The 18,813-nt window shown below is 36.0% G+C and overlaps 2 protein-coding genes across 4 annotated transcripts; both read left to right on the forward strand.

Annotated features, from left to right (window-relative positions):
• Window positions 1-5,536: 5,536 nt before the first annotated feature.
• LOC143558364 (putative protein phosphatase 2C 15) lies at window positions 5,537-8,455 on the forward strand. 3 transcript variants are annotated; one of them, XM_077047208.1, is made up of 9 exons: window positions 5,537-5,661; window positions 6,122-6,360; window positions 6,434-6,605; window positions 6,681-6,834; window positions 6,943-7,006; window positions 7,099-7,206; window positions 7,320-7,445; window positions 7,698-7,933; window positions 8,012-8,455. In XM_077047208.1, exons 2-9 carry the CDS (start codon window positions 6,145-6,147, stop codon window positions 8,229-8,231), a joined length of 1,296 nt encoding a protein of 431 aa, XP_076903323.1. In that variant the 5' UTR covers window positions 5,537-5,661; window positions 6,122-6,144; the 3' UTR covers window positions 8,232-8,455. The 3 variants fall into 3 exon arrangements, with proteins under 3 accessions (XP_076903323.1, XP_076903324.1, XP_076903322.1); XM_077047209.1 differs by having other exon boundaries at window positions 5,537-5,638; XM_077047207.1 differs by lacking the exon at window positions 5,537-5,661 and having other exon boundaries at window positions 5,837-6,360.
• Window positions 8,456-8,934: 479 nt separating this feature from the next.
• On the forward strand, window positions 8,935-17,366 carry LOC143558365 (PR5-like receptor kinase). Its single transcript, XM_077047210.1, has 4 exons — window positions 8,935-9,072; window positions 12,987-13,575; window positions 16,150-16,188; window positions 16,285-17,366. The coding sequence occupies exons 1-4, from the start codon at window positions 8,935-8,937 to the stop codon at window positions 17,364-17,366; spliced, it is 1,848 nt and encodes a 615-aa protein (XP_076903325.1).
• The last annotated feature ends 1,447 nt before the right edge of the window (window positions 17,367-18,813 follow it).

An 18,813-nucleotide genomic window follows, 5' to 3' on the forward strand; every position in this document is an offset into this window, starting at 1 on the left:
TTTATTCCTGGACCAGGAACCCAGTTGACGACATAAACATTCATATACAACCTAACAAACATAGTAACTAACTGACTACGAAAACTGGTTTTACATTTCATATGAAAAGTCCTGCACCCTCATAAACGAAGCACATTCAAAGCTTAGTTAAGAACCAGAACCAAATCTAAACCTTTTTAAAATGGCATGTAATAACCAGAATCAAATCCTTACGCTTTTAGAATGACCCATTTAAACACGTACCAAATCGATATCTTTTAAATTAACCCGGTATGACCAGAACCAAATCAATGTGATTTTAAAAAGACCCGTTGAAACAGAATGAAATCGATGTCTTTTTATATTGACTCTTTGACCCGAACTAAACTGATACCCTTTTAAAATGACCCGTTTTGATCCGAGCCAAAGCAAATCAAAAAAACATTTCTAAAATGACTCATTTTCATAAATGAAAATAATAACCCACCTGCAGATTAAGAAGAAAATGAAGGATAACACATATAACATTCTTAGCTTTTGAAATCCTTTCTACCAAATGCGAATTCATTATTACTGGCTGTGAAGATTCAAAAAAATATAAAGCTTCAATAACTTCAAAATACTTGAAAGTTGAAACCCATGTGAACCTTTCACTTAATTTGTGAACCTTCCATATTATTTCATTTTTCAATAGATACTAAAACCAAGCACCGAACAAACTAAATAAAAATTGAAACGAAACTAAATTGAAAAAAAAAACTAAAACCGAAAACGTAAATAAAACCAAATACCAATAAAACTAAAATAAAACCGAAATGAAACTGAAAAACTAAAACCAATAAATCTAAAACCGAACCAAAACAAAAATTATAAAAATCGAAACAAAAAATGAATAAAGTTAAACCCGTCTAAAAAGAAATTGAAGCGAAACAAATTTATAAAAACTAAAACCGTACAAAAACCAAAAACCGAAATAAAACCAAAATAAGAATAACTACCATGAAACTTTGAAAAGAAAACCTGATAGTTTTTAATTTATATTGAATTATATATTAAATGTGATTAAGTTGAATGTAATTTAATTTAATTTTGAATTATTTTATTAGTAAGAAATTATGAGAATAAATGTTATTAATGGAAATAGTTATTGTTTTAATAGTATAGTAGATATATATATATATATATATATATATATATGGTTAGGTTAAAATGAAAACCCACTTGAGTTGTGAAAACTCTAAAAACCCATTCTCAACCACATGTTTTTAATTAAAGTTTAAATCTTGTGGTTCACAATTAAAGTTAATAAAAAATGTAAACATATATGTAACATTTTCTTTCTCCAGAAAACATATATAAAAATTAGTAAAAAATGTTAAAAAATAGCAAAAAAATGTTTTTTTTTTATTTTTCGATATTTTGTATTAAATGTAACAACATATATTACGTGTGTAACAAAAAAAAACAAAAAAAACGACGTTACATAGGGTTTTTACGGGTTTCCACAACTCAAGTGGGTTTTCATTTTATACTTCCCCTATATATATATATTGGAGATCAAGTTATTCTAAAAAGGGGGACAAAAATGAGAAGGATGAGAAGGATTTGTAGAAAAAAACCTCTAAAAAATAATAAAAAATTAATTTAGAAAAATCATAACTCAAATTTTAATGCAAAAAAGAAAAATATTTCCACCGTCTTCCTCATTAAAATGAAAAAAAAATACACAATATTTAGTGAAAAAGATTATTGTGTCTTTTTTGCTTATCATTGTGTTTTGTGTTTATTTTTGTCATTGATTGTGTCTTTTTTATTCGCATTGTGTCTTTTTTTCTTGATATTGTGTTATAAAACTCAACATTGTGTCATATTTTTGTGTTATATTTTGCGATCTATTAGTCTTTTTTTTGTCTATCATTGTGTTGTTTGTTCATTTTCGCCATTGTGTCTTTTCGTGTTTTTTTTAATTTCTTTTTGGGAATTGGAATGATGGGGGAAACATTTTGGTTTTTTAATTATTTTCGTTTTTTATTTATATATTGAGTTATGATTTTTTTATTATTATTTTTGAATTTTTTTATGGATGTTTTGTGTGGCCACAAATCCTTCTCACGCTTCTAATGTTTGTCTTCCTTACCATTTTAACTTTACCCTATATATTAGTCCCAACGAAACTATAAATTAATAATTACTAAAAGATTTCAAATTCTAAGATTGTATAGTATAAAATGAATCTATAGTCACTTTTTTTTATTGAACTTCAAATCTATATTGAGTTCATCTTTAAGTCTTCTCATTACACTTAAGAGTTGGGCATGTCTTCTCATGTTGCAACAGAAGGTTGTGAAAAGCTATTGCCGCTTACAATGCTTCTTTATGAGTGACTGGCTCAAAGCTATTGAATGTACATCGTACTTGGAAATTTGAAGGTCATACCTCTTTAAATTAATAAATTATTAACTTATCAATATAATAATATATCGTTAAATTAATAAAATATCTCCGTCACAACATTGTTAATTTGTAGAGATCCTACTATTAATTTGTAGAGATCTTACTTGTATATGTATCTATTTGATTCAAAGTCGAAACTGTATAGTGGTCATCCCTTATCTTTTTGAACTTATATATGGTACCATAATGTGGTATATACAGTCGGCCCATGTATATTTGTATAGCATGTTTGTCTATGGTATAACATAAATGAGCTTATACAATAACAGAAACACAAGTACATACGCAAACGAAAACCAACACAAGAGCTCTTTTCGCTTCAATGTTTTACAAACAGCCCTTACACTTTCAATCGGTTTGTATACATATATACATACAAACTCTTGACACTCAATCCTTACCAAGAAGAACCAATATCAATTTGAAGGCAATTTTAAACATATTTTAAATCTAAGTGCAGCGTTCCCCTTACAAGCATGCTTTATTTTTGATAGGTAAAAGAACGATTAACTGAATAACATAAGAGAATTAACCAACTTTTTCCTATCAAGTGCTACCTTTGTTATGATACAATTTGGTAATCAAGCACAAGATCGATAAAGAGAAGAAGAAGAAGAAGCTAAGAGGAGAGGAAGTAATCTCAATTCATCGATACCAATTAGACTCGTTCTTACTGTTTAAGTACAGAACCAGTTTAACAACTAATCAAAGACACCCTAAACTATTATATTACAATCAAGTCCTTCTACTATTTTGATACCTAACATTTTTTTGATTTTATAAAAGTTCCTATATCATATAAATAAGAGTAGTTTACATCAAAATAGTATTGGAAATTCAGCCCTTGATGAACACACAAACACGAGATTGAACAACTTGTTCGACTCTTATTATTATAAAATAAAGCACACAAATTACAATAACCTACCCATCTATTTATACTAAAACTTTAACTTGCTCACAAGACTCCTAATTAGACTCAACCTCGAAAACCAAATAAATTATAAAAATAATAAAATCTTATTCCTTATTAAATATAAAAAAAAACCTCAATAAATAATTCATCAAGAATTATCTATAACTCATTTGATCTTTATCTCATAAATTCAAGATTAATATCTTCAAATCGAAGATAACAGGGCAACAACTATGTTCATTTCATATTTTTTTAAAAAGTTATAAAAATATTGATAATATTCAGTTTTAATTTATTGATCTTTATTTTTCAGTTTTACATGATTCTAAAATACATATTATCACCCATCCAAAGACTTCATTTAAAAGAAAGATGTCTTAGGTTCAAGTCCTGAGGGTTTAAGCCTTCAAGTTGGATCAAATGGTTTCTTTTTGTGGGTGGAATTTGGGTCGAGATTGATAGGGCAGACTGATACAGGAGCTTCTCTTGGCTTTGCGTACGTATCAGCCTAACGGCCTACGCTTAAAAATCGGGTGGGGCAATGTCCCGTAAAAAATCATATTGGGTATGCTTGGCAATGAAATTTTAGGAACTTCTAGCATCAAGCTTTTAAGAAAAAGCTCATCCTCAATTAGCTTTGTTTGGTTGAAAAAGCTTCAAGCTTTTAAGTTTAGAGAAAAGCTTCATTTTTAGATGCTACTAATACTAGTTTTATCTTTGAGAAAAAGTTAGAAGCTTTTACATTTGAATTTATAAGTTTAGTACATGAACTTTCATCAACTTTTGTAAATTTATATAATAATTACATAAATTACCCATATTCAAAACTAACTACCCCCATGACTCTTTAAAAGACTATAAATTTTTCACATGTTAATATTTTTTAAACAAGTTATATCATAAAAAAGAGCATTTTATTCTCTTTGATTTGAGTATGATATTGGTATACTTCTTTAACTTTAAAAAATTAGTATACTACGTGATTACCGGTTATGATTGGCAACAAGTTGAGTCATACGAGCTCGGGTCATGTGTAAGACCAAATTAGGGTCGGAACGAGTTGATACAAAAAGGGTTAATTTAGTTCGGTTCGTGTCGGTACGGTTTTGAGTCCAAAGGGGCCAGATCAGAACATGTTTCAGATTAAAACGGTGTCAGATCAGGAAGGGTTTCAGATCAAAAAAGGTTGGTTAAAAAATTATCTATTTGAAATTACTGTATATTTGAGCTTTGTTTCTTGATTTTCGCCATCGGTTACTTGCTTCTTACTTTTGCACGAATTACACGTCTGCATTCGGGTTATGTGTGCACTATTATTAAGTGAATCACGTACCGACACTAATTATGCGGTTGATGTCAAGTTGCGCACACACTCCGCCGCACCGCGCGGGCACCCAATTAGTTTTATTAAAAGCTCCAGCTACTCTGCCAAACATATAAATATATCTAAAAAGCTACGGCTAACAGCTACCAGTTACACCTACCAGCTTCCAGCTACTAGCCACCAGATTCCATCTAACAGCTATCAACTAGTTTTGCCAAACATACGTGTATGTTTGACAAGGAGTTTTTAGGGCTTCAAGCTTTAAGCTTTTAAAAAAAGCTTATATTCAATTAAAAGCCTTGTTTGGTTGTGGAAGCTTGAAACTTTTAGGTCATGTGAAAAAGCTTAAAGCTTGAAGCTCCTAGTAGTAGCGTTTAGAAAAAGCTACAAGCTTTTAACATTTTAATTACTTAAATAACATTCCAAAATAAGTAAATTTACTATTATTTTTTTTAGTTATACCTATTTTGGTCATTTTATATATTTTATTAAAAACTATAATTACTCTACCAAACATTTAAATATATCTAAAATACTACAGGTACCAGCTACAAAACACCACCAATTTCAACTACCTGCTAGTTTTTGCCAAACAAACCATTATCTCGGTCACAATTAATTTTGGAAACAAACCGAACATAATTTTAGCACTTTGACACCAAAAGAGCAGCAGAGTGAAGCAACACTTTCCGAAAATCATGCAACGCGTGTCAACCTTTTTCGATCTTCACCTCAACATCATCCCACTTTACAAAACCAATCACCATTGATGCAAGATTCCTTCACTACACAACTCTACATTTTTTCTTTTTCTTTTTTTTTATTTAAAAAAAAACCCAATTTTTATTCACCCAAACACATTACACAATAAAAATCAAGAATCCCATCAAACCAGCTTTTGATTATTATCCCTTTGGTGGGTTATTAGCAAGAATCACTTTCAAGAAAGTCAGCTTATTATAAAGGTGTCTCCTTTTTGGATCTAGATGTAATTTTATCTCTTCTTTAATTTTATCTATTTTGTTCCCTATTTAAATAATGCCCAATTAATTATTTGTTTATTCACTGTGATTTCTTTCTGCTAGATGTGGATGTTTATTTGACCTTGGTTTTTTTTTTTATTATACAGTTGTAGAATTATAGTTGGGAAAATACATTTAATTGCATATTAATAGCTGTCACTTATACTCCTTGTTCTTGTTCTTGTTATTCTTTTTATTGTTAATTCTCCTAGGTTATGTCTTGGATCTGAATTTTTAATTAACAGTCTAGATCTGTTAACTAATATTATTATGTTTCTGCATGTGTGTTTTAAACTTTTAATGTTTGCAACTGCAATATTGAACAATTGAAAAAACTAATTCTTTTTTGGGGGGAATTAGGTTGATTTAGGAGTGATGATGAAAAACTGTAATCTGGGTGTTGTTTAATCTGGATTTGGGGAAAAGGGTTTTGATTGATTGGTCGAGTTATGGGATCAAGGGTCGAGAGGCATGAACATCAGCATCATGATCTTGTGCCATTAGCTGCATTGATCAGTAGAGAAATGAAAAGTGAAAAGATGGAGAAACCGACTATTCGGTACGGGTACGCAGCTCAATCGAGGAAAGGTGAAGATGTTTTCATGATGAAAACTGATTGCCAGCGAGTTCCGGGCCATCAATCATCAAGTTTTTCTGTTTTTGCGGTATGTGTTCTTAATATCGATGTAACATATTGTAGAATGCTAATAACTATTTTGTTTTCTAATTATCTTGTAGATATTTGATGGTCATAATGGGAATGCTGCAGCATTATATTCAAGGGATAATCTTTTAAACCATATTTTAAGTGCGATTCCTCGTGGTCTTGGACACGATGAGTGGCTTCAAGCGTTACCGAGAGCATTAGTTGCAGGTTTTGTCAAGACTGATAAGGAGTTCCAGAGCAAAGGCATGTCACCCATGTTGTTAATTAGTTAACTACAGTTTTGAAAAGTTAATGTAGCTCATGGTTGACTTTTTGCAGGTCAAACTTCAGGAACCACTGCTACCTTTGTTATTGTTGATAGATGGACCGTAACGGTTGCATCGGTTGGAGATTCCCGTTGCATTTTGGATACACAAGGTGGTGATGTGTCGGTTTTGACAGTTGATCATAGACTTGAAGAGAATCAAGAGGAGTGAGTTATTATTATTATTATTATTATTATTATTATTATTATTATTTCTTTGAAGAAGTACCCGTGCTCTATATGAAAGATGTTGATTATGTTGTAGTGTTATTACAGAAGAGAACGGGTGAAGGCTAGTGGAGGGGAAGTAGGGCGGTTGAGTATCTTCGGTGGTGCTGAGGTGGAGGCTTTACTTAATTAAAGAAGTTAAAATATAATCAAATGACTTTGTATTCCAATCAATTTGAACCTAATTTTTAATATATTTGTTAGATTGGTCCGCTTCGTTGTTGGCCGGGAGGTTTATGTCTTTCTAGATCGATCGGGGACATGGATGTTGGAGAATTTATAGTTCCCATACCATATGTAAAGCAAGTGAAGGTATAACTAACTAATCAACCGTTTTAATGGATCCCATTCTGTTTCTAATGGGACCCACAATTGGATTTTGCATATTGTTCTGACACCATGGAAACTGTTTCTTGGTGCAAAAGCTATCGAATGCTGGCGGACGGCTCATAATAGCTTCTGATGGCATTTGGGATGCCGTGTCATCAGAGTCGGCTGCAAAATCTTGTCGTGGTTTGCCTGCTGAACTTGCCGCTAGACAAGTTGTAAAGGTAGTTTCTTTTCTTTATTCTTAACATTTTGACTTTTGAGATCAAACCTAGTAAACAATAAGTTAAACATTTTATTTGTGTTTTGGATTTCATCGTTAACTAACCGCAAGTTAGCACTTGAGGTATATTGCAAATGGGTTATCATTGATTTTGCTTAAACATTTAAAATTTCAAGCCAATTACGAATCAAAATTTTAGTCCATTGACTTTAAAAGTCAAACTACTAAAATTAACAGGACTATAATTTTTCAGGAAGCATTAAGATCAAGGGGATTAAGGGATGATACAACCTGCATAGTTGTGGACATAATTCCTCCGGAAAATGCAATGCCGCCACCATCCCCGCCACGTAAAAAGCAAAGCAAGCTCAAATCTTTCTTCTTCAGAACAAAGTCTCTTGGTTCTACTAGTAAACTGTCGAAGAAACTGTCGGCTGTAGGCGTTGTTGAGGAGCTTTTTGAAGAAGGTTCGGCCATGCTTGCAGAACGGTCGGTTTCTCTAACTACTAGTCACATGACTTTCTTATTATTAACTAGTGATGAATGTTTTATCTGGATATAATGTAGATTGGGGAATGATGAGGCGGGTGGTTCATCAACGTCGGGTCTTTTCGTTTGTGGTGTTTGTCAAGTTGACATAGCAGCAAGTGAAGGCATATCGGTTCATGCGGGGTCCATCTTTTCGACAAGCTCAAAGCCTTGGCAAGGTCCGTTTTTGTGTGTTGATTGTCGGAATAAGAAAGATGCAATGGAGGGAAAACGACCAAGTGGAGTCAAAGTCACCTAACACCTGCGTTTCAGTAGTTTAACATCAAATTTTAGTAGCCTAAACTAAACGGTTCGTTTGAATTCAGGGTTGGTGTGTATATGTGGTAATTACTAATAATGAGTAGTAGCATCTGATATGATGAGAATGTAGGTGTTGAGAGTGCTTATTATTTGGTAAAACTGTTGATATGAGTTTTTGTAGTTGAGAATAAATAAGATAGGACAAATGATTTTCATGCTCTGTTATTTGTACCAACTGGTTTCTGGTTAATTTTTTTTGAAACTGTGCTGCTCATTTGTGTACAGGAAGCAGCATGATTTTAATCTTTATTGCGTTAAGTTACGTAATGATCACATCCTATTTTTAACCATCCAAACTTGACCACATTATCGAGACGTATTTAATGGGCATAAAATTGGGTACCACATGAAACTTCATTGTGTTTTACGTAATGATCACATCCTATTTTTAACCATCCAAACTTGCCCACATTATCGAGACGTATTTAATGGGCATAAAATTGGGTACCACATGAAACTTCATTGTGTTTTCATGCTTTTGGAAAGGGTTTTGGATGAATGGATGATATGAGTTGGGAAACTAAAAGTCTTGATGGAATTGGTCAATAAGGATAGAGTTGCACAAGTTATAAGATATTTAGGCTTTTGCTAAGAGTCATCTGTATACTGCAGGGTTTAAACTTTTCTGTTGGATATCTGAAATGACTCCGGTCTTCTTTGTTGTATCCGTGCTACTCTATCTTCTACCTCTCCTTCACTCTACTGCATACATCTCTAAGCCCATCTGCCCTGAAAGTTTTAACTGCCCAGATTCAGGACCGTTCAAGTACCCTTTTTACAACACTGAAGAAACGTGGATCGACTTACTGGTATACGATCAACTTTCCTCGGGTATGAGTGTGCTATATCACCGATGGTTTTCCGGAGTATGAATTCTTCCACCTACAAAACGAGCAGCACCGTGAACTTACCCCTCAGAAAGGGACAGAGGGGTCCTCATTGGGGTAACCCTCCGGTGTGAGAATAAGATATTGTAAGAGAAGATAATAATAATCTGAAAGTGAGTAAGGACTTAGAATGTATTTTCTTGCTTACCTCCCCTTGTGGAGGTGGTGTGGTATTTATAGTGTTAGGGTTTCCAATGATTGGGCTCAGACCCAATTAGGGCCTTTTTGGCCTCCTCCTATTGCTTCGCGCCACGTGTCCTTAGGACACCTGGTGCTTTTTCATTGATTATTCTCTGACCAAGGTATTTCACCTGACCCATGTGCAATCACGTGGTAGCACATGGGTTTTGCTGGGTTGTCCACCCTTCATTGGCAGCTGTCAACATCAGCATATTCTTTATTCCTTAAAGGATACCTTCTGGAAGGTTGTCTGATGAGCACAATCATGGTTGTCCTTATCCTGATTTGGATAAGGACGTGGTTGATTATGTGCATGTGTGATATGCGCCTATCCTGGGGATGCGCGAGGTCTTCTCTTTATTCTCACGCGCAGATGTTTCATGCGCAGATGTGATATGCGCAAGCATATGTAATATGCGTGAGCATATGTGATATGCGCCACGCGCAGATGCGCCACGCGCAGATGTGATATGCGTGAGCATATATGATGCGTGAGCATATGTGATATGCGCCACACACAGATGCGCCACGCGCAGATGTGATATGCGTGAGCATATATGATGCGTGAGCATGTGATACGCGCCACACGCAGATGCGCCACGCGCAGATGTGATATGCGTGAGCATATGTGATGCGTGAACATATGTGATATGCGTGAGCATATGTGATATGCGCCACGCGCATAGGTTTTGGCTTTGTGTCTTCATGACATCCTGATTTCAAGCCTCTTGTCTATATCTTGTGGGTTGACCCGCCCCGCTCGATGTTAAGGCGGGTGCATACCTCTTCAAGCCCCCAGTCTAATGTGTGTCTTGTCTCGCGCGAGCGAGGTAAGATAGATATTAGACTTAATAGTTTGCTCTTTTAATAGAGTTTGTCTTTTCTTTTTTATTTCTCATATGTGCATTGCGCGAAATTCTATCCTTTTGGTTGAAATGAATCGTCCATGTACGTGGTTGGTTGGTGTTGGATCGCGGTGGTGTGGTGCTCGGCGCCAGCGCATGTGTGATGGCGCGCTGCTGCTTCATAGCGGTGGCACTCATGCATGGTGGGATGCACCATGGCGGCCGGATGGTTATCCGCGGTGGCGTGTACGCGTGGTGGCGCAATGACCTTACGCGGTGGCGAGGTTCACTTGTCGTGGCGCGAATGAATGTCGACGGAATGTTAATCCGCGACTGTGCGTATGTTTGGTGGCGGATTATTGACCCGTGACGACGCATCGTGATCCGTGGTGACGCGCTGCTGCTTCATGGCGATGTATTGAATTGCGGTGGCGCATGCGTGATGGCGCTACATCGAACCATGGTGGCGCATGCGCGATGGCGCGCGCGTGTGCTTGTTGAATATAAGGTATGCTTACACATTGAAATTTGAACAAGGTTGTAAGGAAATTATTAAGTACCCCTTAATAGTTGTCATATTTCAAGCTATTTTGCGATATTTTGAATATGCTGACACGCGCCTTGGCATTTCGTTATTCCTCTTTTGCGCGACGTTATCGTGCATTTATTATAGGGAATTATGAATGAGTTTTTTAGTCTTTACGTGTCAGTATGTGTTACTCTGCCTATATCCATTATAATCCCATGCGCGGCCCCGACCCGAAACCTCAACAACTATGTTTTGGCATGTGCTTTGCCTTAGTTGTGCTTAGGTATGTTATGTTCCAGCTGCGCAATACGTGGGATGGATGCTCTGAGTAATTTGAGCTAAGGCTCATATTATTGGGCTAAGGCCCTGACGTTTTAGAGTTAAAACTCGTCAACGCATCTGAGCTTGAAGCTCGCGCATGTATGTTTTACTTCGTTTTTTTTTAGTTTGATGTCAATATAATGTTGTCATATTGCTCAAATTAATAAAAGGGAGTGTGAAACATGTATGCAAAAATCAAAACCAGGCTTGCACATGCATGCCGGCGGAGTCGTGACTCGCGGGCGTGCATGCATGGTGGCGAAGCTTGATCCTTGGCAGTGCGCATGCACGGCGGCGGAGTGGTGACTCGCGGGCGCGCATGCATGGCGGAGAGTTGCGTGGGCATGCATGGCGGCGAGTCTTTTGCGCAAAACCCACATGGTGGTTTCCGCGGTGGTTTCCACGGGCGCTCACGCATGTCGGCGGAATGGTGACCCGCTGGCGAGCATGCATGGTGGCAGTCTTCTGCGCAAAACCCACATGGTGGCGGTCTTTTGCGCAAAACCCACATGGTGGTTTCCGCGGAGTGAGAATTCGCGGGCACGCGTGCATGGTGGGAGTTGAGCGCGCGTGCGTGGCGCAGGATTGAGCGCGCATGCATGGCGGGAGTTGAGCGCGCGTGCGTGGCGCAGGATTGAGCGCGCATGCATGGCGGGAGTTGAGCGCGCGTGCGTGGCGCAGGATTGAGCGCGCAAGCATGGTGGGAATTGAGCGCGCGTGCGTGGCGCAGGATTGAGCGCGCATGCATGGCGGTGTGTTGCTTAGCGATGCGCATGCACGGTGGCGATCAACTGTTGAGGTTAAAACATGAAATGAATCTGACCTGATCCATGACGATGGTCCCAAGGATGGCGCCAATGAAGAAACGTGGATCGACTTACTAGTATACGATCAACTTTCCTCGGGTATGAGTGTGCTATATCACCGATGGTTTTCCGAAGTATGAATTCTTCCACCTACAAAACGAGCAGCACCGTGAACTTACCCCTCAGAAAGGGACAGAGGGGTCCTCTTTGGGATAACCCTCCGGTGTGAGAATAAGATATTGTAGGAGAAGATAATAATAATCTGAAAGTGAGTAAGGACTTAGAATGTATTTTCTTGCTTACCTCCCCTTGTGGAGGTGGTGTGGTATTTATAGTGTTAGGGTTTCCAATGATTGGGCTCAGACCCAATTAGGGCCTTTTTGGCCTCCTCTTATTGCTTCGCGCCACGTGTCCTTAGGACACCTGGTGCTTTTTCATTGATTATTCTCTGACCAAGGTATTTCACCTGACCCATGTGCAATCACGTGGTAGCACATGGGTTTTGCTGGGTTGTCCACCCTTCATTGGCAGCTGTCAACATCAGCATATTCTTTATTCCTTAAAGGATACCTTCTGGAAGGTTGTCTGATGAGCACAATCATGGTTGTCCTTATCCTGATTTGGATAAGGACGTGGTTGATTATGTGCATGTGTGATATGCGCCTATCCTGGGGATGCGCGAGGTCTTCTCTTTATTCTCACGCGCAGATGTTTCATGCGCAGATGTGATATGCGCAAGCATATGTAATATGCGTGAGCATATGTGATATGCGCCACGCGCAGATGCGCCACGCGCAGATGTGATATGCGTGAGCATATATGATGCGTGAGCATATGTGATATGCGCCACACACAGATGCGCCACGCGCAGATGTGATATGCGTGAGCATATATGATGCGTGAGCATGTGATACGCGCCACACGCAGATGCGCCACGCGCAGATGTGATATGCGTGAGCATATGTGATGCGTGAACATATGTGATATGCGTGAGCATATGTGATATGCGCCACGCGCATAGGTTTTGGCTTTGTGTCTTCATGACATCCTGATTTCAAGCCTCTTGTCTATATCTTGTGGGTTGACCCGCCCCGCTCGATGTTAAGGCGGGTGCATACCTCTTCAAACACCAATGACACTCGATGCGGGTTGATTAAGGTCAACTGTACATTGAAGCATGAGAATATTGAATTTGGAGGACGATCATATGGTATTGTAACCAAGCTTGATTCTGGTTCTTCTGTCCTTATAAGAAACATCACATGGGGAGATCTTGTAGACATCAAGAGCTGTGAGGCTCTTATGAATAATATCACTTCTCCAACTCCTGAATTGTTTTCCATTTCAATCCAACCCCCCATCGTTACTCTATTCAAATGCACAAGTGATCCAAAGTATGTTCCAGAGATTGCTGCTTATTTCAGCCAACCTGATTACAACAGCTACAAATGTATACATCACATGTTCTACTATAAAAATCATAACGGCAACTATACAACAGCTCCAAGTGATCTCCCACATAGATGTGAAATAATACAGCTGCCAGGGTCGGCAAGTGTGTATGATGACGAATATGACTACTCCACCAACAGATTTCCACCTCTCATTGATGGCTTTTCTATTTCAATTACGCCATCACCTTCCTGTGACGAGTGTCACAACAAAGGCGGTTACTGTCTTACTCAGCAAGGAAATTTTATTTGTTCAGGTGCAGGTATTTACTCTGGACTATAAAATAAACACTGCACATGCATATAATTGAGATGTAGTCCATTCAGATTGCACTAATCCATCTTAAATAAGTGGTTAGAAAAAGTCCATACATTGTTTACCTAGTATATATTGTTAGGATTCTACGTGTGATTATATATATATATATATATATATATATATATATATATTAGAATTGAGAGAGACTAAGAGAGATCATGAATTCTTACTATTTCTTAGATTTCTGGACACCAATTCAATTTAGTGGGATCTTTCATTCACATTTTTTTCCACCATGAACATTTTATAAAACTTTTTTGACTCCCGAATTTGGAGTATCCTACTTTCACAGTTCACAGTGTATATATATATATATATAGGGTTTGGATCAAATACAAATGAAATTAACATGCTAAACATGATAATCAAGTAGAGTAATTATATATATACATAAGTAGAGTAATTATGTAATTACACCATAGCACTTGAGTTGTGAAAACTCTAGAAACTTATTCTCAACCACATGTTTTTAATTAAAGTTTAAATCTTGTGGTCCATAATTAAAGTTAATAAAAAATGTAAATATAAATACAACTTTTTATCTCTCATGAAAACATATATAAAAATTTGTAAAAAAATGTTAAAAAATAACAAAACATTTTTTTTTATTTTTCTAAAGGTTACAACATATATTACGTGTGCAAAAAAAAAAAAAAAAAAAAAAACGATGTTACATAGGGTTTTCACGGGTTTTCACAACTCAAGTGGGTTTTCATTCTATACTTCCCCCATATATATATGTGTGTGTGTGTGTGTGTGTGTGTGAGTATATATATACTATATATAATACATGAAAGATAGACAATAAGATACCTACTTTTTAAGTAATTTACAAGTTGTAAAGCATAAGTTACACATTCTATAGCATGTAAGGTAGGAACAAACTTGTCCATTATAAAATATGCATATAAATAGTTACAACATTACTCCTTCAACTTTACTAAACTTTTGTAAATTTAAGAAATATTTAAAAATTTGAACATTCATCTTTATCCGTGTATTTCTTTTGATTTTAATTGTAAACCAACTTTCCACCAACGATTTTCCAACGACCGTAACTTTTTCATACGCTAATATATATATATATATTTTTAAAATTGCACTATAATAATGAGCATTTTATTATCTTTAATTTGGGTATGGTATTGCTATAGGTTTTCAATTAAAGAGAATTAACACATTACGCATGAGCGTTCACAATTTGGTTTTAACGTTTTTTAAGTTGAACCGTGAGCCAAACCGTTGGTTCAATTTTTTTTATCATTGAAAACCGTAACTGAACCGTTGAAAATTTGAACTGAATCGTTACTAACGGTTTGGTTTCACGCATTGAGCTTCAATAATAAGTTTACAATCCTGGCCGGTTTTATATGGTCGATTTTCGGTATAAACCATAAACCAAACTGTTTGCTATGAAAATTTAGAAACCGGCTGACCAAATGTGGTGATTGGTTTAAACGTTTTCACGGTTTCAATCGAACCTTGAACATCTACATGATTATTAGGATTTTTTTATTCCCGCCGCATAACGCGGGGACCTTTCTAGTGTGTGTATATATATATATGAGGGTTTGGATCAAATACAAATGAAATTAACGTGCTAAACGTGAGAATCAAGTAGAGTAATTATAAATACAAATAGAGTAATTACGTAATTACTCTATGATGTAATATATATATATATAAATGAGGGTTTGGATCAAATACAAATGAAATTAACGTGTTAAACGTGAGAATCAAGTAGAGTAATTATAAATACAAATAGAGTAATTACGTAATTACTCTATGATGTAATCACCTAATTACTCTACTTGTATATATAATTACTCTACTTGATTTTCACGTTTAACACATTAATTTCATTTGTACGTTAACTTGTAGGGGAAAGTTAACGTACAAATGAAATTAACGTGTTAATTGTGAGAATCAAGTAGAGTAATTATATATACAAGTAGAGTAATTATGTAATTACTCCATGATATAACTACGTAATTACTCTACTTGTATATATGATCAATTAAGTGTTTTATAGTTAATTGATTGCTTTGAAAGTTTTAATTGTTTGATATGTTTGAAGCAGAAAGATGAAAGAGATGAAACTAGTTAATTACAAAAATGTCATCGCCATAAATTTATGAAACCTTCAGTTCGCACGTTTTGTACAGTATTTTAGTTTGTATTTCATCCAAACCTATATATTGTATAAAAAGGGATTAAATAAGAACTTATATACTTCCAGTATTGGGAGGGTTGTTTCACACAGGAAGAATGCCAACAACCCCGGAAAAATAATAATAATAATAACAACAAAGAGCTTTTAATTGGGATTTTGAAAATATAGTACCTCCTAATCAATAGGAAGGGTGGGGGAATGACGTCGAACATCCTGATGTATATACGCCTATATCTGCTCTGCACAACTAATTGACATAACGAACATCCCTAAAAGAAATGTTTTTGATAGCTAAAATGGAAAGAACATTTCTAACACGATATTTGTATGGTTCCATTTTTGTAGATGCGGGAAAAAAATCGCCACGGGTGATTCTTGTCTTAGGTAATTATCATAAACATAAATTCTCGTTGACTTAACCCACTACTTATCCTGAGTTACTAAACTTACTAAAGAAGTTACATCTATTATATGTTGCAGCTTTGGTTGCAGGAGTAGTGACGATATTAATCGTCATAATCTTATGCGTTAGAAAGAAACTAGGATGGATAGCAAAGTCGAAGAATAATGTCAACTTGGAAATGTTTCTAAAGAATCATGAATTCATAGCTCCAAAAAGGTACTCTTATTCACAACTCCGAAAGATGACAAACTCCTTCGAAGTCAAACTAGGCCAAGGTGGTTTCGGTACTGTGTATAAAGGAGTGTTAAGCGGCAAAAACCCAGTAGCAGTGAAGATTTTAAGTGAAGTTAAAGGTGACGGGGAAGATTTCATTAATGAAGTCACGAGTGTTGGTAGTACATCCCATGTTAATATTGTCAGTCTAGTGGGATATTGTTTGGAGGGTCATCGAAAGGCTTTAATCTATGAATTCATGCCAAATGGATCCCTTGAGAGGTTCATATATGGTCGGGGATCTTCAAGTATTAGTCATCTTGGGTGGGGAAAGTTGCACGAGATTGCAATTGGAATTGCTCGAGGACTAGAATACTTGCATAGGGGTTGTAACACACGGATCTTACATTTCGATATAAAGCCACATAATATTCTACTAGATCAGGATTTTTGTCCCAAAATATCCTACTTTGGACTGGCTAAGCTTTTCCCAGATGAAAGAAGCATGATATCCATGTCCCATATGAGAGGAACACCAGGGTATATTGCTCCTGAACTATTTTCTAGAAATTTTGGTCGTGTCTCCCACAAATCAGATGTTTATAGTTACGGAATGATGGTTTTAGAAATGGTCGGAGGGAGGAGAATTATCGAGGTTGAAGTTGATTGTACAAGTGAGATATACTTTCCTTGTTGGATATACAAAAAGGTCGTGTCCCAGGAAGAACATCTTGGACTGCATGGGATTATGAATGATGAAGAAAACAAGACGGTAAGGAAAATGATCATCGTGGGGCTGTGGTGCATACAAACCAATCCCTTGAGTCGCCCTACAATCAGTAAGGTATTGGAAATGCTAGAAGACAACTTAGCGTCATTGGAAATGCCCCCAAAGCCTTATATATTTTCTCCACCCAGATCAGTTGCTTCTTCAAGTACGAGCTAAGTCATTATTGTTCAATCACTAGGCCTTAGAAAGGTTGTTGGTCACTTGGTCATTAAGTAGTGTTAAGTTATTTATTTCATCTTAACTTGTTAAAAGTTATTTAATTTATTACTTTAGCCATATAATTCAGGAATCTGGTGCATACCGATATTGCCAATAGCAAAAATAGTTGGTAATGTAAATAGTGGGCAAGCAGATTGCAACCAAATACTTTCACATGTGTTTTGACAATCATATATATATGGCCAGGCCAGCTTAGAACATCAAGCAGTCACATAGCAAGTTTCGCAAAGCTGGGAGTGTCATCACTACTCATAATTAGCTTTCTTTTACACATTTCATCAATCACTTCATATGCACAAAAATTATGTGTTCAAATTGATGAATCAAGTTTAAAAAAACTGATCGAAGGCGTGTATTGGTAAACATTACTGAAGAAGAAAAGCATACAACATACATACCTTTGACTTAGAAATTGTTTTGAGATTGACAACGAATTAACAATGCGTTCTCCGCACAATCGTCTATTGCAATCCAGAGTAGAGAGAGAGAGAGAGAGAGAGAGAGAGAGAAACTTAGATCAATCTCATAGCTAGCTAGGTAGCCTTCTCATTGCCATTGCCCTGCTTAACTGCTTAAGTAGCTAAACTGAACAGTTGATTCCTAATATATTACATCCTAACATTAGGTACCCTTCTCAATTCTCAGTGTGCTCTTTTATCTTCAAATCTCTTTGGTCGTCAATTTCTTGAAACTTGTTCTACTTCAATGCTTGTAGGAAGGGGTTTAATTACCAACTTTCATATATAAATATATCACATTTTGTTTTAAATGGCTCTTAAACTACCACATATTAGATCCACCAAAACTACCACCAATGCTTGAAGGAAGGGGCCAGTGTGTATGGTTTGGTTTGGATCAGTATTCGGTTAAAACTAAAACTTCAGTTTTCATTGTGGTTTCAGCCTTTCCGGTTCTTCCGCTTGAGGTTGAAAATTTTGGGTTGAAAAACCTCAAAATAATGAATTTAGGTCTAAATCATCTTGTTAATTAATAACTAATGGATTCTTATATATTTAAGCAAAATTATTTGAGTTATATATTTATTAAATTCATAAATTACTTAATATAAAAAATGAAAGTTAAAAAATGAAAAATGAAAATTAGAAATTCAGTTCGGTTTTTATTATATGCAATACAAAAACAGAACCATGTGTTCGGCTTTTATAAAAACGTAACCAAACTATCAATTTTTATTTGTGTTAAGTGTTTTTAGATTTTTCGTTTGATGTACACCCATAACAGGCTAATATATGGTGTGGGCCCCATATGTCACAATCAACTAAGGCCAAGACATTTAAATATATTTAGGCGTTTGAAAGGGGTTAACTTTTACCAAAAGTCTTAACGGTGTTAGGAATACTGAAATTGTTACAAGTGATGGTCG

The sequence above is a fragment of the Bidens hawaiensis genome, unplaced genomic scaffold, assembly GCF_021521415.1.
Source record: "Bidens hawaiensis isolate Kalapana, Puna unplaced genomic scaffold, B.hawaiensis_p1.1 tig00019445_1, whole genome shotgun sequence".
NCBI classification, from domain to species: domain Eukaryota; kingdom Viridiplantae; phylum Streptophyta; class Magnoliopsida; order Asterales; family Asteraceae; genus Bidens; species Bidens hawaiensis.